General features: G+C 41.2%; 1 protein-coding gene and 1 long non-coding RNA gene across 2 annotated transcripts in view; one reads left to right on the forward strand and one right to left on the reverse strand.

Moving 5' to 3' along the window:
• Nucleotides 1-16,816, reverse strand: part of dock10 (dedicator of cytokinesis 10) — a 63,847-nt gene extending 47,031 nt beyond the window's left edge. The window contains exon 1 of the mRNA XM_080288493.1: nt 16,506-16,816. Within this exon, the coding sequence (XP_080144619.1) occupies nt 16,506-16,613 (108 nt within the window). The 5' untranslated portion in view covers nt 16,614-16,816. The remainder of the gene's footprint in view (nt 1-16,505) is intronic.
• Nucleotides 16,817-17,686: 870 nt separating this feature from the next.
• The window catches only part of LOC145419955 (uncharacterized), a 76,618-nt gene continuing 71,135 nt past the window's right edge, over nt 17,687-23,169 (forward strand). The window contains exons 1-2 of the long non-coding RNA XR_013901223.1: nt 17,687-18,044; nt 19,462-19,644. This is a non-coding gene — a long non-coding RNA (uncharacterized LOC145419955). The remainder of the gene's footprint in view (nt 18,045-19,461; nt 19,645-23,169) is intronic.

Raw genomic sequence — 23,169 nt, forward strand, 5'->3', positions numbered from 1 at the left:
GTTATATTTAGTGAAATTTCTTTGGATAACAAGGTGATTAAAAATATCAAAATGTTTAAAAACATTTTTGTAATATTTATTTCCCACGATTTGACAAAACCTATGCTTTAAGAAGCATGTAACACTAGGAGAAATGAAGCGTGTTGGTTTGAGACTATGATGTCTTTTATTATTTAATCTTGCACATCTGAACAGAGTCATGCTTTATCGGTGTTTCACTTCACTTTCTGTCTTAAAGGAGAAGGAAAGATGATTTAACTTGGAAATTAAATTCTATTTTAGACGGCAGCTTTAGGAGAAATAACAGAAGTTATACAGACACTATTTGGAGCACACATAAGCTAATCAGTAGCCAGTAATTTTTGGGGATTTCCAAGTAAAAACTTTTAACCTTTTATAACAATTGTTATTGGAATATTCTGGCTTACTAACCTGCTCAATCAGAAATGGTGCCCGTCCATTTTTATCTTTGCGATATGTCTTTAAGTATGTCTGACTGTATGTGTGCTTACATATGCTTTTGTAGGCTTATATGTGACTGGGGTTATGTTTTGTGCAAGTTTGAACTTTTATAATAGATGACATCACTGGGGTGTGCAGGGCAGTGTGCTGCCATTTTTCTGTGGAGTTAATGTTTTCCAGCTGTAGAGCCTCAGTCTCTATAACCCCACTGCAGATTTGTTACTCTGCTAAACAACACTAGAAGTGACAAAGCAACAGTTTTGCAGGAGGTTTAATGACAGTGTGCATGCTGCAAACACACAGAGGTAAACTATTTTAGCAAAAGACAAACATAAGCCATTTTACAGACTTCAAATACCTCAGCCAACTAGGCCAAGTAGGAAACCACAGTCCATTAAAACTCCTGCACACTGCCTTGTAAGCAGTTAGCTCTGCTATAGTTAGGTTCCCTGTAGAGCTGGAGGCTGACTCATAGCAGCCGTGTTTGATGTGGTGCAGAACTCTAAAGAGTTTAGTTGGGAAAACACTAACCTGTTCCCATGGATACCACAACAGGAAGAATGCTGTCAATCAAAGGCACTTGGCTCTCAACAGACTATGCACTCATAGTGCAACTACAGCAACACAGGGTCAACCTCATTGTTGCTTAAACTACCCTCGTCGTCTCACACAGCAAGCACATGTGCAGGGTTTCACTTGTGACATTCAAAGACGTGAGTAGCTGAAGTAGGATAGAGTCAGGAGAGGAATTCTTAAGGCTCCAAGCCCCCAGATAAATACGATGGGATCACTTTCTTAGGAGTTTGTTAGGGGGATAATTTAAGGAGCCTTTTTTTCTGCACACATATGTTTCTGCAACATTTGTTCAGGTGACTTGTGGTAGTTCGTGAAAAGGAGCTTGCAGCAGAGAGGTGCTAAGGGGAGATAAAGCAAAGAAAATGTTTGCAGTTTCAGGTGTCGCTGTGTAGTACTTTTACTAACGCTAATCACATGATATCACTTGTGATAGTGCTTTTCATCCTGATGTTCTGTTCTCAGTAAAACCTCAGAGCTCGAGTGTGTCACCGCAGCACACCATCACAACACAAACAGGAAGACACACGAGATCTAAAGTGAGAAATTTTTTTTCAACTTTTTTCAACAGTGTTTTAGGCGCCTGCAGAAATGTAGTTTATCCCCAGTTTGCAGCAGCTGTGGCCAAACAATACCTGAAAAGAATGCATTCTTAACAAAGCTGTAAGACCATCTCAATGATGTCGATTTCCTTTCCGCCACCTCGCCCTGTGCAATCTACAGGGTAAAGCGATTCATGTGATGAACATAGTGCCCTGCTGCAAAACTGCAAAACTGCATCACAGCTCTCATTTGTGAATGTGCCTGTGCAGAATTATTGATCAAAGAGGAAGATACTGCGGACTCTTTCACAGATTCTGTCTGCCTCTGCACTGAGCTGGGTGAGGTTACAGGAAGCACTGACTTCAGAGCTACAACACACTGCCAATGCCATCTAGTGCTGATGACTCAATACAGCAGCCTGTGTGGCTGACGAGGAAATGCCTGTCCCCACACCCCCGTGCTGCTGTTGGTTGCCTTAGTCTATAAGAAATGACCTCCAGGAGGCGCTCTGTGCCAGAGCAACTATCTGGTCCTCTGGCAGCTGGTTTGTTTAGAAAAGGAAGCTATTACAATGTCTTAAACTGAGAACTAAACTCCTGAGGCAGGAGGGATGTTTGGGGGAGGGGACAAAAGAGCAGATGAGATGGAGAATATGAAAGAGAGACGGCCAGTGAGGAGCAGCTGCCAGAAAATGAGCTGCATTGTTAAAAATGACAACTATTTTCTTAGTAGCCAATTATCTTACCCTGGGAAGAACGCTTCAACCCTTTGCATAGTATACATGTAGACATCTGCATATATAGGTGTGGCATTTGAACAGACCATCACCTTTACAACAGTGAATAATAAAAGAAACAGAACCTGACAGTGTGAAATTAGAGATAAGAACTCATCAGGGGTGTAATTATGTATAACATTATTAAGTGAAAGGGAAAGCTTAAAGCTGCCTGCAAAGATTGAACTTTTAAAATATACTTTCTGTTTATTGCATTGTTTATAGAGTTATATGAAATATAACAAGATGTCACTCACAAAAAAAAAACTACCATCAAGTTATTAAACCACCAGATGCTGATATTCCTCTTCTTGTAATTAGTTCTTCATGTTAGTATCGACACTTGTGTTAGCTGTGCGAAATAAGTCTCCCTTAAAGCTTCACTTGCGATACTTTTAGCATCTTATTGTCTCCTTATCTACTCTGTAAATCTGTTTGTTTTAGCTGGCACTTATTGGAGCTAATGGTAATAAAACTAGAAGGTCAAACCAGCATACACCTGTCCTCCACCCTGCTTCATGCTCACATGCATGCACTCATTCCCACATTTGGAAACATGCATCATAAGACGAATAAGAGACATATAATTAGGAAGTCATGCAGGCGGAGCGGCAGTCAGACACACAGCTATACTGTCACACAGCTTGTGTCTCATTAATTCAATCTCCCACGTGGCATCTCTCTCCACGTCTCCCCGCTGTTCTCTCCTTCCCCCCTTCCCTGTCTTGTCTGGCCACAGCAGTCAAGCGTGAACAGCTGAGGTCACCAGCTTCCTATGCGCTCAGCAATAAATATTTGTGATAATGCACGCTGATCTGGATGAAGCAGGAAGGCTTTTTATACTTTGTTCTGCGCCCCAGATAGCAGAAGCTCACACAGCAAGCGAGGCTTAAGGTAATGTGACTTAGAAAAAATAGACCAGCCCCTTTAAATTGTGCCTCTCCATCCAACAGAGAGAACATTAATCATGAACAGAGACGAGCCTTCGCTGCTGAGAGGGGAGGGTTTGCCAATATTAATCTGTTCATCAAAACTTGATATTACTGGAGAGAGTGCTACAGCAACATAATGAAGTCCACTCTGCCACAGTAGTCATAGTTGTTCCTCTGTGATCCTATCTGGACCATTTACACAGCTGTTTGGCCTCTCCTATTTCCTGTCCAGGTGAGGGAATCTCCAACCAACGAGACACTTTAATGATTTCTTGAGGCTAGCCAAATCAAACCCTGAAGTACCCCCAAATCCGAACTCTACTCCCATTGCAGCCTGGCCCACTGACACTAGGAAACCGTAACTATTCTTTGAGCAATTATCCCTAATGATTTCTGTTTCCTGTAACTCTGGTAGCTTGAAAAATGTGTCCTTACTCTGAACTTGCCATATTCATCCTAAATCGGGCCCAAGCTAATATTTACTTTTACGCAGCCATGCCAGAGACACATACCAGCACAATGGATAGTGTGATAATAAGCTACTGGGGACATAGACAGAAAAATAATATCAGCTTCATTCTAGGCTAATCAGTGAAAAATCATCATAACACCTCATATCAACCCCCAGTCTAAATCTTCACTGTTCTAGAAAAGCCCATGTGATTGCCTGAATTGCAATGAATCATTCAGTAAGAACGCCTGCGTATGACACCTACACAAAGCTTACATGTAACCTCTGTATAACCTCTAAACCAGCGCTAACAGTCTACCAGATGCCCACTCAGCTCTGCTCCCTTTCCCCGAGGTCCCAGTTTAGAATAAGGACGCAGCTGTTCTTAAGACTTTTCCTCATGCGTTTTTTTATATGTGCTATCCTCCCTTACCTTTTCCTCTTTCCCTCTTCTCCCACCTCCTAAAAACTCAAAATACCTCTTCTGTCTCTCCCTCTGCCCCAAGCTTTTCTTTTCCTATTTCTTTTGCAGATTCCCTCTTTGGCTCTTTGGCTGACATTTAAGCCAAATAAAATTGATGTGTCTTGTATGTACAGAGAAAGATGCAGAGTTAAGGCACAAACTATTAGGGAGTGCAAATGCACAGTAAGCCAGTAAATCCAAAACAGAAAATGAAAAGCTAATATCAGCAATTACCAAAAACCAAAAAAAACCCAAAAACAAAAGACTGACTACTGAGATTTTGCAGACACGTTCCCTCTAACCACGTGACATTAACTTTTTGGTTATTTTGGACATATGAAAATCATGGTAATAATGAAGCATCAAGTGAATAAGGGTCTCCAGCAGTTGTCTGATAGCCACCAGTCCCTGAGTGGTTGAAAGTGGCTGCTGCAGGTTGATGGCAGTTGCTGGGAAAATGACCGCTGAAGTCCAAAACATCAGACCTAGGAGTCCAGATTCTACAACCCTGGGAGGTTTTTGGTGCATCTGATTTCACTCAGCAAGAGTCAGCAACTTCCAGGAACCGCTGCCAACCAGTCAGGTTTTCCCCTAGCAACCAGTGGCTGTGTCATGATGGAACACTCTTGAACAATGTGACGTCATCTGACAAACCACGCTATACCATAACAAGCTATTTATTATTTTTCTTTCACTTCGATTACGGTACGGCCAGCTCACAAATATAGTTCAGTTTAAGAAGCAGAAATACCGACATGACGTAATGTAACCTTAACAAGGTTCATTTTTGAAACAAAAAATCTAGTGACAAAGATAACAATGGTAACGAGACAGTAAACCTTTTCAACCTTTTTAAAAACTCCCAACAAAAAATCCCAACAATTTAAAAAAAAAAATCCAACCCAGGAGATGAATATCTCAATAGTGTATTCTGTAAACTCTAATCAGCTGTGGAAACTACAAGCCACCCTGTTTACAGTCTCTGTGGTAATTTAACTGGTTCATGGGAGTGAAAAATTCCTGCTACTTTCCAAAGTGAGAAGCAATTTATTTTAAAGATAAAACTTTGTTGGACTTTTTTTAAATGATTGTCCGTTTATTCACCAAAAAAAAAGTAGCTTTATAACAGATTCCTAATTTGATTAAATGCAGCTTAATGCTGCTTACAATCCATTATAAACTGGCATTAAAAACTCCATTTAAGTCAGTTTGTGTGTGAATTTATGTTGGTATCTATTTTGCTGTCAAATGGTGTAAACAGTAAGGCGGGATTATTGCTGGGCACAACCAGAGTAAATAGGAAGAAAAAACACCTGAAAGATTCAAACATCTTGCAAAAATATGTTTGTTTGTTAGTTTACAGATTTTAAGGATGTCCTCTCCAGCTGGTGGCAGCTAAAATATTATTCCATCCTGCCAATTTGTTGCTTAATTAGATCACTCCTGGGGTTTCTCCATCTTACCCCCTCCAATCGTTGAAAAGAGTTAACGAGGAAAAGTCCTGATCATATATCAGTGCCTCAGAGTGCAAGTAAGTATGCAGATACAAGAGGGCGAAGGCAGCAGAACATGGGAGTCGAAGGGTAGCAGACGTTGCATATTCAGGCCTCCTACTCTGGAATGCAACATGAAGGAGAGAGACAACACTGCAATTCACTCACAGAGAGTTACTGAACTATTCTTAGAGCAGTATGTGAAGTGGACCCCTAACACCATCACCACCACACGACCCCCACCGTGAGGACTGTGACCAGACACTGGACAGACGGGAGCTGAGTGTCTTACTGAGGTGCGGGGCAGGATGGTGAGACTAAACCAAGAGCTTTAGAAAAAGAGAGGATAAAAGTCGAGCTCCGTGAGGCAAAGCCTGGTCGGCTAAGTCTAAATAGAGCAGTTCACTGGCTGTGAAGCCTTTCCAAAGAGCCTATTGTAAACGCACACTGGCACAATGCACGGAGCCCCGGGGACCTCTCTCGCTCTCTGTCACTCCTCCTCTCATGTGACCTCTCGCAAACACTGACATACAGGCAGGCACATACTTTCTCTCTGCCCACTTTTCCTACCTAGACTAAACAGACGTTTTTTTCTTCCAATACAATTCAAGAACTGACAGTCTGAAACTACAAGGCTACGTGTATGACATAAAAAAAGAAAAAGAATTTCCTGTGCTCACAGCCAGCAAACACTCACACTACTGACATCAATGTGCAGCGCATCATGCAGTTCAAACAGTGGGTGAATTCAGTAGAAGTCAGTGTCAGCAGTGACAGGCTCAGATATTTTCTCTTTGCTTTCATTCCTCTGTCCTTGCTGAATGAGTCATTGAGAATATCAGAGCTGACACACACCATGGCCTGGCAGTGCAAGTTCCTACTGTCATTTGCCAAACGAGACTGAGTCGTCTCCAGCCATAGCCATCTCTCAGTCATAACAAATGTCAAAGAGCTATTCATCCCCTCTAATCCCTTATACATACAACATATACACTACTGTTCAAAAGTTTATAGTCAACTTCCCAGGTTGTTGAAAGAAAAGTACATTTGTAATCATTAATTTGAATTTTTTTATCATCCAGTGGTGCAGTACTTTAGCTAATGCAAGTTAATCACATTTCCTGTTACGATTTTGCTGATTAAAAAAGCTAAACAAATCAGCTAAGTATGTGTAGCATCGGCCTTTATAGCGTCAAAGTGGGTAAAAAAAAGGGGGTGACTTGTCTGTGGACAACTGAAGCTTCCACAGGGTAAGGCAAAGCCATACCCTGTGGAAGCTGTTGAAACCACTTTCCTCGTAAAGCAGGACAACGACCCAAATCACAGCTCCAAAACTGAGCTTCTGATTATTTGGTATCTGGGAAGTGCCCATCAAACTAATCAGAAAAAAGCTGTGGGAGGTGCTTCAAGAAGTCTAGAATACCACAAAAGTCACAGTCAGTCTTTAAGACAGTGATTGCTGCAAATTTACAAAGTTTGAGGGGAAAAATTATTTTTCAAATATCATTGTTTGTAAACATGAAAATATTTACTCATTACGTCCTGACATCTTTGAGAACTAGAGGGACACCCAACTATTCACTTTGAGCAAGCATTTAGTGACAAGTGACAAAACGTTATCTTAAACAGAAAGGCATGTCGGCAAGGAGGCTCAAAAAGGGCAACAATCTGCATTTACCTCTGACTCAACATAACAATTTTCAACCAAAGGGCAAAGTAATCCACAGAGACTTGGGGAAAGGAGTGAGGGCGTCAGGAATTTTAGACAATTAGGGAATTTAAGTGTATAAGAAAAGCCAGAGCAAAAGAAAAGCTAGATGGAGAGGATAGAGTTACAAATAAATGAGCTAAGTAGTAAAGGAGAAAGGGATGCTACACAGGTTGAAAAGAACAAATAGTTGGGAGTTCGCCTTGTAATCGGAAGGTTGCCGGTTCGAGCCCCGGCTTGGACAGTCTCGGTCGTTGTGTCCTTGGGCAAGACACTTCACCCGTTGCCTACTGGTGGTGGTCAGAGGGCCCGGTGGCGCCAGTGTCCGGCAGCCTCGCCTCTGTCAGTGCGCCCCAGGGTGGCTGTGGCTACAATGTAGCTGCCATCACCAGTGTGTGAATGTGTGTGTGAATGGGTGGATGACTGGATATGTAAAGCGCTTTGGGGTCCTTAGGGACTAGTAAAGCGCTATATATATACAGGCCATTTACCATTTACCATTCAAATATATGTAAAAACTGTAAAATAATATAAACCTATGTGGACACTCAGGTATAGATTTCTTAGCACGAGCTGTAAATAACTGAGAAATGCTACAGAATGAAGTGTGCAGAGGCACAAAACGCAGAGTGTCAGTGAAACGAGCATGCGGAACATCCTGTTTCACATTACCAGACACTCTGACACTTTCACAACCTCTGACACTTGCTATGCTATGCATGCAAACTGAGACTGAGATCAGCATTGTTGATGTACTAAAACATGGTCTAACCTTGCAAAAGAAAACAAGTGCGCACGCACAATAAATTTTCTGTTACCACCAAGCCTATGCTGTTGAGTCAGAATCATTCAAAGTTAATAGACATGTGCTTAATATCTGCAGTCTGACACACCTCCATTTCTCTCATGGAGACAAGTTTACAAAACACAGGAAAGTTGCACATAGAGTTGCCAAAAACCAGGAAACCATATGACTGAAGCAACTGAAACACGGTGTCCACAATGGAATCCAGAAAGGGCACATCCTTCCAAAGTATTCCCTTTAAAGTGATTATAATTTTAAAAAAATTAAAGACAAAACAGTGAAGGTTGAGGTTACAACTGCCAAGGTGGTGAATGTTGCATCCTACGAGACTCAGACTGGTTCAAGTAAAATAAAATAAAAGTATTAGCATTGAAGTGTCTTGATGCATGCTCAATCATCCAGGTAAGTAGATCCCAAATTCTGTTTATCTGGACGTAGCGTTTTCAGTGGGAGAAACGTTTCGTCACTCATCCAAGTGACTTCTTCACCCTGGGTGAAATTGAGTGCAAAGAAGGTGCTGCAACAGAAACCTCCTAGTAATTGCTTTGGTTGCTAGCAGATTAGTTGCCTCTAATTATTCATATTAATCTGCAAACACTTGCTAACTACTAGGCAAGCCTGTGTGGCTGGGAGTTTTTTCACTTGACCCTACATTATTACAGGGTTGTCACAATTATACAACAAGTTAACATCACAGCTAGCAGGCACATATCTGCAAAACCTCAACAGTATCTTAAACAACCCTCAGGCTTTGCCTCTGTAAAAACTTTGCTGATGAGTTTATGGGCAAATTTTAGACATTGTGGGAAATCCAGAAATCAAGATTATTTGTACTATGTTCATTGGCTAATGGCTCTTCAGATCCTGTTTCTTCACATCCTCTTTCAAACACCATGCTGACAATGGGGATAACACAATTAGGATTTCAAAACAGTTCAGAAATGACTGGATGACATCACGGAAGTGACGCCCATCTTTCATACCATCCGTTGCCACGATCACTACAGAGTACGAAATGTCTTTATGTTCTGTCATGTGCCTCTACAGTTAATATTTTCAAACTAAAAAATGATAGTAATTGCAGACAGTTTTATTTCATGTCACATGAAAATATTCAAAGCAGCATATGTTTTAACTTGTATAGAGTGCCCTTTTAAAATGACTGAATAAATAAAAAGTCTTAATACGCTCCACTCCAGCAGCACGGTTATTACTTCAGATTTATTTCCATGGTGTGTGTCTCCTAAGCATGATTAATGTTATACACTGCCATCTATTAATGTTAATTTTGTTGTAATTGGGGTTTGCCTTAGGAGATCATTTTGCAAACACGGTCATTCACCCAGATGTATCTTGTTTTCCTAACAGTTTCCAGGTAACGGCCTTGTGCTTATTAAAAATGTGGCATTTGCTTCGTGAAATTTCATCACTGATTTCACTGACCCGCTTCTCTGCTTTTTTTGACCATGTTTAATATTCTAATTCATAAAGGCTGTTGGGCCGACCTCAACCATAAATCCAGATAATCATTATGTAAAGTCTTGCTTTAATGGTTCCATTACAAAGTCGAGAACCAAAAGCTCCCCTCTTGATTGTTCTTGTTGGAGGAGTATCTTTTCTCATGCTGCGTTTTACACACACACATATATATATATATATCCATCCATCCATTCACTTCCGCTTATCCTTTTCAGGGTCGCGGGGGGCGCTGGAGCCTATCCCAGCTGTCATAGGGCGAGAGGCGGGGTACACCCTGGACAGGTCGCCAGTCTGTCGCAAGGCTAACACACAAGGACAAACAACCATTCACACTCACATTCATTTGCACATTCACACCTAGTGACAATTTGGGTTATCCAATTAACCTATCCCCACAAGCTGCATGTCTTTGGACGGTGGGAGGAAGCCGGAGTACCCGGAGGGAACCCACGCAGACACGGGGAGAACATGCAAACTCCACACAGAAAGCTGCAACACATGTATGCTGATGTTGGAATTGAACTCAGGACCTTCTTGCTGTGCGGCAACAGTGCTAACCACCGTGCCACCCTATATATATGTGTGTGTGTGTGTGTGTGTGTGTGTGTGTGTGTGTGTGTGTGTGTGTGTGTGTGTGTGTGTGTGTGTGTGTGTGTGTGTGTGTGTGTGTGTATATATATATATATATATATATATATATATACATACATACATACATACACGCACGCACGCACAAACTGCAGCATGATTTCCAAAAACCCAACTTATGTAAGAGAATAACTATTGGCAGGCAAGGAAATGTTATCTCTGCTGATTTGTAAAGCAGCTTTATGTCAGAGTCAGTGGGAATAAAGGCAGCAGCGCAGCACTTCTACCTTCTGCTGTGAAGTGTGTAGACCTTTCCTCACAAACTCTAACAGTTGCACAACAATGTCCAATGGGGTGTGGGTGGGTGAGGGAGTGCTATACTTCTGCATTCAAACAACTCAAAGAGCCTAATACAACTCAAAGAATACTAAATATGCCAATACTAAGACACAATAAAATGAGAAAACACTGCAACTTAAAAGTACTAAACGTAATATTAAACACATATACATGCAAACTCATGGATGGAGTGTTTATGAGACAGTAGAGTCTAGAGTCTGAGTGCCAACTCTTTTGGGAGCGATGGGAGAGATCCTGTTCTCTTCCTACCCATCCTCCCTCATTTTCTGTTCTCGTCACGGTCTGGCTCTCTAAAATGACTGATGATTTCTGAGCCAATTATGGGCTTAATTCCACCCGTGTTCTTGTAATACCTTTCCCTGTCCAGCTGTAATAAGAGACGTGATAGATCTCCTTCACATTATACATGTAGTGCATCTTCAAACTTTTCCAAAATAAGAAAAAAAAAAGGTAATAAAAAAACAAAGTGGGTGCTCAGAGGAGGCAGTTATAGAAACAATTAAAAGAATTGGTCCTGAATGTAGCGAGCAGCAACATAAATTAATAAATGTGGCAGCTTGTAGATGTAGACGAGAGGGCGTGGGAAGAAAAGCGTGATAGATGAGATGAAGTAAGATATGCTAGAAAGAAGAAAAAAATTGAGCTGTGCGAGTGATAAGGAGCACTTCCTGTTAGAATTCCTTGCTAATTGACTTTTCTCTGTAACAAAAAGTATAGAGATGGGAGGGTAATTACTGGTTTTGTAGCCAGTTCCTTTCCTCTGCAACATTTGACTTTGACGTGAGACATGAGTCAAATTTATAAGCTGCCAGAAATTATTAAGTGCAACACGGGCAACAAGCAGCGTACCATACTGTGGTCAAGATTAAAAACCATGCCCGCATCAGATATAAAGCAGTTAAACACCTTTACTAATATATATATATATATATATATATATATATATATATATATATATATATATATATATATATATATATATATGCACAACTTTTATTCAGCCTAAATGGCAGCCTGGTTGCTCAGAACACCCACAAGTACCACACTGATAGCTGCAACACATGTATGCTAATAAACTGACAGGTCGCGACTCACACACAATGCACTGCAGGCGGTTGGCATGATGTGTCATGAAGAAAAAAATGGAGGCAAACTGACAGCATGTCCCCCCCAACCACGATATACGCTTGCAACATGTTACTGGGAAACATCTTCTCAGAATTCTGCCTCACAAACAAATGAGCATGCCACGCTGTCTGACACGTTTTAGCCCGAGATAAAACATGAACACGCATGCAGAACATGAGCCTAGCACAGAAGGTAGATAAAAAAGGATAATGTCTATAGAGATTATTACAAAAACTAATTTACAGTAAGAGGAGTTTGATAACTGAAGAAAGAGGGAATGAAGAAAGAAAAAAAAGACTTGAATGGGAGGTCGAAGAAATATGGACAATGTTCCTAACATTTCAAAATAATTAAAAATTCAGGGTCACAAAACTATAGGAAGAAAAAGCATGGGAATTTTACCCAAGGCCTGAGACTATGTCGCGAGTCTGACGAGGAATTTGTTTCGGGCATTTAATAGAAGCAGTAAAAAAAGCAGTTTAAATGCCTAAAAAAATATTTGGATCTCATTTGAATGACTTTTGTTTTTCAGATCTTTAGGTGACTCCAAGACAGTCCAGAGTGCCTGTATAGTGGTGACAATACAACCAATGTAATTATCTACTTCTATGAAATTAACAATAACCCATCCATCCATCGATTCCTTTTTTTGTCAAAAGTAGCAACAGATTGTTTTGACTTGGCTTTTGTTTTGTTATGAATTATATTCAAAATCCTTGTAAATCCTAGTAATTTAAATTTTTTGTGTTTTGGACCATTAAGCCATTTCAAACAAGCCAAGTCCTATTAAGATGTGATCTCGAGCTTGAACAATTCTGTTATTGAAAAATTAACCGCATGAAAAACAAAGAGATGATTAATTAATAATAAAACTGATTAGCGGTTGCCAGCCATGTCCAATCAGATTAGAAATGATTTTATCAGAGTGACGGCTCAGGCCGAGAGGCTTGGAGAGAGTGTTAGAGAGATGCAAAGCTGAGATGGTTTGGACATGTGCAGAGGAGGGATAGTGGATATATTGGGCAAAGGGTATAGAACATGGAGCTGGATGGCGTAAGGGTATGATGGAGGCAGATGATCCAGTGGTGCAACACCCTAAAGAAGTGGCCAAAAGAAGAAGAAGACAAACCCAATCAAATAGAACAAACGGTCAGTCTTTAAGAGATTGCTTGAAATAGTCAATAGAAGGGAAATGGTGGTCTACTTTATTCATAAAATAACATGTAGCATGCAGCAATGCAAGGTTATACAGTCTTCTGCATTTAAAAAGCTTCAGTACATCTGGAAACCTTGTAATGATCGTACACATTCGGTAGCTTATGATATTCTTTGACTATGACTGCACAAACAGATGCTGGTTAGTAATAACGTTGAAAATTCTCAGGAGCTGCCCAGAGATTCAAACTGAGCACCAAAAATAGCCAATATGTGACCATGCCTGAAGCTAGTGGTACCATAAGGCCATCAAGAGTGCCAAGAGCAGGCAAGGACAGGAACCTGGTGATATTACACCAAATACCGGATACCATTAATCTTGTGAGCATACGTATGTCCGAAAAAGTAAAGGTGACTGAGGATAAGGAACCTTTTCCTACTGAGCAAACACTGTAGCTGCAGTGAGATGCCAGGGTGGGCATGTTGGCACCGATCTCTGGCTGTGTGGTTAGTGTAGCTGGCATCCTGGAGGCATGGTATGACATGTGGTTCATCCCAGCAAGCAGCCAGAGTCACAACAAGAATGACACTTGTGTCTACACTACCATGCTGCTCACTTTTTACTTAGAGCCATCATAAACACTCTCACTTAGCTACCAAAAATCAGCAGCTGTAGATTTTTATGTATATTTTGTTAAAAGGTTTTCAGGACAAATTAGCTTCATTATCTTATATATTAAACATATGTTGGCTATACTATTTTTTCTTTATGTTTTATTTGGTGTACAGCAGTTCACTGGCAGACAGAGCCCAGGAAATATGTAACCGAAGATCCCATGGTTTCTGGGGTTGTTGTTTTTTTAACAAATTGTAACCACTATTACATTCTTCCTTCTTGTATCTATCAACCTTTCCATTTTCCCTGCATGTACAAATGGGTGGGCAAACCACTCTGAGAAACACTGAAGTAATCATAGAGTAGTGATTGCTTTCACAGAGCAGTTCTTCAGAACAAAATGCAGCGTTCACCAAGGGGATTTACCAGTAACCGTGTACGCGACACACCTAAAAATGCACGCACACAGACTTCAAAAACTGATCTAGAGCAGTAGGTCAATCAGAAACAAACAGGAAAACAGCCCTGGAAGCAAGTCAAATATGGAAGAAACAGTGAAGGGGGTGATGTGAGGTCAGGTTAGGCAGGGAGGGTGACACTAGCTGAACGAGAAAAGAAAAGCGAGACCGGGTCAGCAAGAGCAGCGAGGAAGAGGTTTACGCTTCATTAAATGTTATGCCGGAGGGTCTGATTCTGCTGACCTGGTTTCTTTCACCATCGAGGGACGTGCATTAAAAAAACCCACATAACGCCCATGAATATTTACACGCCAACTAAAGATTTGTATCTAAAACATCTGTATTACGCACATTCATGCTCTTCTTCTTCTTTTCTTCATATTTCTGAACCCCGTTTCTATACACAGATAGAAGTTATTGAAGTTATTTTACATGTTTTTGGTCATCATGAACATTTATTTTTCATAACGCAGGAAAGAATTGTGATAAATCAGTCAGTTGCACAAGAAGGTGACAAAGTAAAAAAAAAAAGAGCTGTAATTTTTTTCCCACTTGCTCATGATCACAATATTACTCACAGTTTCCATTTCGCTTCTCACTTCAGGTAAATAACAACTCACACAATTTTTTGTGAACACTGTAGTTGGGTGTTCTGGTAAACTTCTCATATGTGAGAACAGCAGCGGCTTACACCATTTACAGGTGATATCCACATTAATATGTCTAGATGTATTAGTGAGCGGTGTTGCAGGAATATAACTTTAAGATCAAAATGTTGCACTACTGCAATCTAATTACTTAGGTTTTTTAGAAAGATATATACTACATTAACACAAGTCAAAGTAACCATTAGAAGGCACATTTTATTCATATTGTCTTCCCAATCCAGCATGTCTTGAATCTACTAAAACCCATAAAGCATTCGTGCTGTACAACTCGAATCTGCAGCCAAAGCATTTGCATACATAAAAACAGTCAATTAAAATTAAAATAGTCTTTGTTTAACATGGTGTCAGTAGGTTTTGCTTTAATGCATACACAAATTAACCTGAACATCAACATGCTCCATGTCTTAACCTTTTCACTAGACATTTTTCCTGTGACATTCCCTATGACATTTTCACATGACATAGCAAGCAAAACAGAGGTAATCTTAATAACATTAACGTTTTGTTCAAGAGTCTCAACAAGACAAAATGTGAGAAAGGCCTACAGAGGCTGTGTGCACTCTGTAACCACTGGATCTTTAAAAAGCTGCTATATTCTTCTAGATCTGTGAGTAGAAAAATGCTGAGTCTAACTGATTTTTGTCTTTAATAATATATATGAGGGTGATAGTGGGGAGATAGCAGACACCAAGCAGGTCTCTTTGCTGAAAAACAACATCACACAGAAGCAAATGTATTTTTCAGTAAAAAAGAAAAAAAAGAAAGAAAAGGTTTCATTCATGGTGAGTCTGCCACATCATTTTAATCCTGTCATGGGCCGTGAAATATTACATTTTCCCTCTTTATTCCAATCAATTTTCACCCTGCTATGCTGTGCTCTGCCAGTGTCCCACTGACACACTAACACCAGACTGAAGAGGATGTGGAGTAGCTGCAAAAAGACTCGAGTGGAGTGACCTTTCTTTATGCTAATCCCCACAGAACGGGCACGCATTTACGCGCGTACCGAAGGTAGAGGATTTGTCCAAATTGATCAAAGGGACATTTGCAAACACACAAACCCATTTCTGCTGTTTTGCCTGTGCGCACCCCACCACCACCACCACCCTGGATTACCCCTCCTCCCGCTGTTATCTGTCAATCGCAGCCTTTCATTATTATGGCGTGACACACCCACTGGATCATCTTTTCAATTTTACGATGTTAAAAAGGAAAAACTGATAGTATAAATTAGACGTAAATCAAACCAACAGTCAGTTTAGTCTTCTTATCCCCCACCATCCCTCTTTTTTCTGCTCCTCCATCTTCCTCTGTGTCTATGCACCGCTGGGCAGATGTAAAACGCTGCCTGTGCCATGCCACTATGCGACCACCAAGGATCTATTTCTTGCATTTCATTCACCTACCCAGCCTCACTGGAAATAAACTCCAACACCCCCCAGGGGAGCACTACAGACTCTGCGACTTTATAGCCAGATTATCACCCAATGAGCCCTGGAGATAAATTGCGGCAAATCCCTCACCTATCCGAGATGTAACCGTTTAAACGCATTGAATTGTCCCCACTGCAGGATCGATAGACAGAAGCTGAACGGCACTGCTCTGAGCTGCATGTGCTCACCCACTGCAAAGAAAGATGCAACATGAATGTCAATGCCAGGTCTGCTACAGCTGCGGTGTAGTGGTGCGGCGTGTCTGACCGAGGCTGCCGGGCTACAGATGAGACCTCATCGCGTCCAGGTTCCGATGTAAGGGTTTGGGGGTGTCGTCACGGAGAGGTAAAGGCCGACAGGTGGTTTTATACACATATATAATTTTTCTTCTTACAATCCACAAGGGTGTACTCACCGTCACTGCGCAGTGTCTGACTGCGTTGCACGCCGTCTGCCGTATCTCCGCCGCGCTCCCCGGTTTCAGCAGGTTCTTGGTGAATCTCCGGGTCGATTCGGCTGCCATCTCCTCATCTGAGCGGTCACCGAGCGCAATTTCAGCCTGGAAGTCTCTGCTGCAGTCAGCTCCCAGCCCTCACTACATGAGCCTACAGAGATGTGTTTACACACACACTCTCTCTCACACACACACGCAGACACGCGCGCGCACTTCACACACGGTCGGTTCACACACGTAAAAGCGTGAAGTGCACGGAACCTTCTCACTAGAGTGACGCCACGGTAGTCGGAATCTGATACGCCACTTCTGGCTGTGACGTCCAAATTAAAACACCGCTTACACAGCAGAGTAAAATGGCTCATTGAATCAGAGGAATGCTTTTATTTTGAAGGCCCAACACAAATTTCTCTGTATTTTTTTTATTGCGCAATTTTTCAACTTGATGACGGTGCCACAATTTGATTTCACTCTCTTAAACGTTTAGTCTAGGACCCATCTTTTAAAAATTTCAAAAGATATTAAAAGTGAAATGATGTATGAGCAGCTTCAGAGCAACCGCTGCTAAATCAAATTTGTTTCCAGGCTACTATACGATGTAGCCTACATCATGTATCTCACGAGGAGCTCTGAAATGTCAGCTACTCATCGGCAGTCTAGTCACGACCAAGGAAGAATGGACCAGCATTTACAGTAGAATTTACTATATGTGGGAACGCATAGTCCACCACCGACACCTGGCGTTAAAGTGTAGATATTACACAACAGGGCCGATATTTTTAATGATTAAAGTTAGCAAGACTGAAAAAAATATAATAAAAAAAATTTAAACTGTTTTTTTCAGAGACCACGGTACGGTGCAAGTTGCAAAAACCTATCTAACACAACATGTTGACAACCAGTAACTCTGTTCTCACCGACAGCACCAAAAGGACTGATACAACTAGTTAAATTCGTTGTTTGTTTGTTTTTCCCGTGAAGCCTCCGATGACGAAGTACGGAGCTCAGGTTAACCGCTCCAATAATGTTGCTCTGCCTCCCCCTTGTGTTCAAAAGGAGCACTGCACCAACGAACTTACGTTCCTACATGGGACTACTTTATGTTTGGGAACATGTGGCTGCGGGCGTTATTCGTTGCGTATTGATATGCGTATGCGTTTCTCGTGTTGACGTTAACTCAGCAAAGTACAGAGCAGCTTTTTCGTTTTCCCCAACGTTTATATTTGCATTCATGAAACAACAAATTCATTCATTCATTAAACTGTGTGATTTTCATCGAGTATATGTTTTTTTTCTGAATTCACAATGATGCAGTAAGAACTTTCGAAGCTCCTCGGACACTGAATGCTCCAACAAACTGAAGAAAATTCAAACACGAGTAAACTGAATGAAATAACCGGGAAAGTTATCTAAATCAGCTTGTCATGAGCTGCTGGCAACAGACCAACAAAATGACCGACACAGACACAGGGGCAGCTGGATACCAATAAATAAAACAAGGTGAGTCGGAAACTCCCGCCGTTTAAAAAGGTCCTTTTCAACATTTTCATTTTATACATGTTTCCCTGAAGCAGTATTGTTTGGAAACACTAGAGATTTTGTTCCAGTCCATTGCTATTGCTATATATATTTTATCTATGACGCTAGATCAAACGAATCAATTAGCTAAACTAAAGTCATAATGCCATGGTGATCTGTAATATTCGGCTTCAAAATTCAAACATAACACAATTACCAAAGGCCTTCGAAACATGGTGTCTAACCTGATACTTGCTGAGAACAACATTGCCTTGACCCTGGTGTGGGTCAGTAGATGTTTTAAATTGCAGTCCCAGATAAATGAGAATTTGGCTCCCTGGCACTTTCATCTCGCATGATGGCATTTGGCTGATAGTTCTTAAACCGTGATGGTGTTGACTTCATCAATTCAGGAGTCAGACAAAACAAGTTCCATAACACAAGCATCTTGTCTGGCTTCAGAAACAGATTGTGGCGATCGTGGCCCAAGTTCGCCTTGTAATTGGAAGGTTGCCGGTTCGAGCCCCGGCTTGGACAGTCTCAGTCGTTGTGTCCTTGGGCAAGACACTTGACCTGTTGCCTACTGGTGGTGGTCAGAGGGCCCAGTGGCGCCAGTGTCCGGCAGCCTCGCCTCTGTCAGTGCGCCCCAGGGCAGCTGTGGCTACAGTGTAGCTTGCCATCACCAGTGTGTGGATGACTGGATGTGTAAAGCGCTTTGGGGTCCTCAGGGACTAGTAAAGTGCTATATAAATAAAGGCCATTTACCATTTTACTGGCTAGTCCTGAGAACACTGGCTGATACCTGTAACCTTCCTTGCCCTGGGGTCCGTTCTTCGTACCTCGCATACTACATCCAAGATCAAATCATCGCGCCAACTTTGAGCTCGCTATTCCAGTTCTCCGAACACACCTGTTGTTGACGATTAGTACAGCTGGATGAAGTAATGTGAGATCACTGGGTGGCTTAAAAGGGGCTACGCATCGATAGTAGAAACATTGATCGGCAACCCTTTGATTGGTCGGCGAAAATGTCGAAGGAGCGCGCTCGGTATTTTTCGGCAGCAGAGCAAGAACTCTTGATTTCAGGAGTTTCAGAGTTTAATTAAAATGCAAGGGAACGCTGCAAAGGCTGCAAAAGCAAGGAGAGAGGGCTGGCAGAAAGTTGCTGACAAATTAAACTTGTAAGTAATTTATTATATTATATTATATTATATCATATTATATTATATTACATTATATCCTCCTTCGCATTAGAGCCACAACAGGACCCACTAGAACATGGGAACAAGTAAAAGTGCAATATAAGAATATTCTACAGAATGGTAATATTTATCACTTATATTGCTTTTAGTCTCTTGAAAAGAGACCCTGAAATAATCTGTTTGTTTGTTTATAACAGCAACCAAGAAAAGGGCAGAGCAAAAAAAGACAGGTGGTGGTGCTGCACCCCCTCGTCACACCCCGGCAGAGGAGCTGGCCCTAGGGTTGAATGCCACCAGACCCATTGTTGAGGGCATCCCTGGGGGAAACTCTTCCTTAGACCAGCACCCAGGGTGCAGTAGCAGCAGCACCTTCATAACTGGTAAATGAGCTCATAATTCTATTTGTACAATGTAAAATATTTGGTTGTTGCCTTAGTTAAAATGCTTTTTGTACTTTGACATTTATTGACATTGTGGGTTTTTTTGTGTGTAGTTTTACATAACACTCCATCACTTTTACCTGTTCCCATGCAAGAGGTGACTGAAGCATGCACAGTAAGTTGGGAGATTATTTATATATATATATATATATATATATATATATATATATATATATATACACCGTATTTTCACGACCATAAGACGCACTGTACTAAAAGGCGCAGTCTCAGTTATGTGTGCCATTACTGTATTTAACACACACATAAGGCGCACTGGATCATAGGGCGCATACAAGTACCGTATGTGTATTTAAAAATAAAGCGGGAGCAAACCTGAGTTCGGTACTCACATTTTTATTATCAGTAATCGTCATCATCAACAACACACAAGCATACAAGTGTGCGTATTTAAAAATAAGCAGGAGCAAAACAAAGTTTGGTACTCACATTTTTATCATCAATCAAACCCATCGAAGTCCTCATCCTCTGTGTCTGAATTGAACAGCTGCGCTAAATCTCCATCAAACATGCCAAGTTCACTTTCTTCACTGTCAGAGTCACTTTCCGTGCCGTGCGGCTCCTCGGAAATGATGCCGGCTTTTGCGAAAGCTCGAACAACAGTGCCAGCAGACATGTTAGCCCAAGCATCTACAATCCATTCGCAAATTGTGGCGTAACTCGCCCGGCGCTGCCTTCCACTCTTTGTGCCAAGCACAACAGTAAAAGAAGACTTTTCATACCCCGTTGTGCGTATCGCTACCGTGCTGGTCCCCTTCTCCACAGTGTGACTCACTGGGATGTCAAAAGTGAGCGGGACCTCGTCCATGTTAGTGATGTGGCTGGGCTGGATGTGTTTGCTGCAGTAGGAGCGGAAGATGGCCAGCTTTTCCTTATAATCCGCTGGTAGTTGCTGCGCTACCGTAGTCCTGGTCCGGATGGAAAAATGGCACCGTTTCATTGAAAGTGAAACTGCTTTTAGCCGAATGGTGACCGTCGAAACGCTTCTCCCGCTCGTTCTTTGCTCGATGATCCACCGCTCGAGTCTTTCCTCCAACTCGGCCACACTTCACCCTTTAGCGTTCTCATGGTGTTCTCTACTATGTGGCGTATGACCCTGAAGGTAAGCGAGTCATGGACTAAAGTAAAACAGTATGTTGGATGTGCCATGCAATGCTCAATTACATGGGTGGGAACTAGTGTGTTAGCGCAGTTAGCTCGTTAACGTGTTGGCCGTCTAGACCCATGCACGGGGCGATCGGCGGTAGCTCGTTAACGGAGATTTGCCGTGTTGTGGCTTTAAGGTCATTTCAGCGAGATTAACCTGAAAGCACTAGTGGGAACACAACGAATATGACTGCACATTTACACCGACATCATCCTAGTGCAAAGACAAGTGGAAGCAGAAAAAAAACAAGCAAGCATGCTACTAACTTTAGCCGAGTCATTTAGACAGCTGTTAGCACATGATTCTCCTTATATGTTTAATATGCTGCTGTGAATATAGCCCAGAAGAAGCGGATAGTATAGCTTTTATTTTGGAAAGAGACATTTCTCTGTAATAAACTCTCTTTTCCAAAGATGAGTGATTCCTCAATCAGATACAGGGCTTGCAATATCGCTAGCCCGACATCCGGGAGCTAGCGATTTTTTCAGTCGGGCTACCAAAATCTATCTCTTCCCTGCCCGTCGGGCTATTGTAGGAAGGAAAAATATATGTCAATGCTTTTGCATTCTTTCAGAAATGTAGCTGGGTAATTATGTCATTGGCATCGGTGAGCCACTGTCAATATGTGACATATTGAAGTCGCGTTTGAATTTGCGCTTGTTTGCTTTCACTTTGCAATCGCGCGAACTGTGTATAGAGAGCGACAGCACTGATCTGTGAGTGATGATAATTTGTGCACCAATTCCTCTGACATTGTCTTATTAATTGTTAGCTTACTATGCAAACATGACAAGTGAAATCTCCCGCAGCTTAAACATGTGAGAGGTTGATCGCGCAGAGAATCGCTGAGCTTATGTGAGTGCGTGTGTAAAAGCAGCAGGATTTATATTTTAGTTCTGCTGAGCCAAATAAGACAGGTCAGGGTGAAGAAGTGACAGCCAAAGAAAAGCTTACCACAAAACGGAGAAGTTATGACAAATCAGACTATAAGGCAAAAAGAAAGTGCAGCTTTATGGTTTCATGGACAAAAGAATTTCTGTGGCTGCAATATGACGAGCTATATAACCAGGGCTGCACATAAGTGGTCCGCAGGTGCGCATTCGCTGTCAAAATAAAAAACACGCACAAGGGTTAGGGTTAAATTTAAAAACTGTACTTTTGAGTTAAAATATATATTTATAATTTTAATAAATGACAAATTAAAAAGGCATGAACATTTTTTTGTATCGAAAAAATATCGAACCGTGACACCAAAGTATCGAACCGAACCGTGAATTTTGTGTATCGTTGCACCCCTAATATATATATATATATATATATATATATATATATATATATATATATATATATATATATATATATATATATATATATATATATATATACACATACATACTGCATAAGGTTTAAATAAGAAGAAAATAAGTGTTATTTAAATAAGTGTGTTATTTAAATAAGAAGAAAATAACACATTTAAACGCATGTGTGTCATAAAATAAGTTAATTATTGTTTGCATGTGATTTAGTTTCTCTAAATTAGATATCATCCATGAATCTTCATGTCTCCTCCTGCCTGGCAACTCTATCTTCAGCATACACTAGCCCTCCTCTTCACATGTCCAAACCTTTTCAGCCTTGCCTCTCTAACTTTGTCTCCAGCTGCTGAACACAAGCTGTCCCTCTGAAACAATCACGTCTAATCTTGTCAATTTTGGTTACTCCCAATTAAAATCGGAAGTTCAACTCTGCCCCACATGTTGTGTCCATCACTGCAGAACAGTGGAAAGAAATCAGAAGCTCTTTAGCAAAGTATATATTTGCATCTTTCACCCCTATTCTCAAAACTTGTATGGTGTCCAATAACTGGAGATAATTGATCTGAATTTCAGGTGCAGGACCACACCTCATGCACTGGTATATGCCTCCAGCGCCACAAGCTGTTCTTCTCTCCTTTTTTCCCAATTCAGTCACTTCTCATTAGATCTGCCTGGGATCCGCTGCCAGTCCCCTCTGAGGCCGTTCCCAAACCACAGCTTCAATTTGTGCTTTCTCAATCTGCTGTTATCAAACTGAAATAAGGATGTGGTCCCAGCTTGTTAAAAGCAATTCATAATCTTAAATTGATCAAGATGTTCTTTGCATCAGCCGTTACTTCAGTATTCCTAGAAGTCCTTTCTCATCCAATTTCAGACTTTAACCACTTTCTCATGGTTGTTTTTTTTTTTTTTTTTGAAAATTCAAGAGGCCTTTTTGTCCAGGCTCTGAATCAACAGAGAAGATGTTAAAATAACATTTCCTAA

This window comes from Astatotilapia calliptera, chromosome 14 (assembly GCF_964374335.1).
Source record: "Astatotilapia calliptera chromosome 14, fAstCal68.1, whole genome shotgun sequence".
Taxonomy (NCBI): domain Eukaryota; kingdom Metazoa; phylum Chordata; class Actinopteri; order Cichliformes; family Cichlidae; genus Astatotilapia; species Astatotilapia calliptera.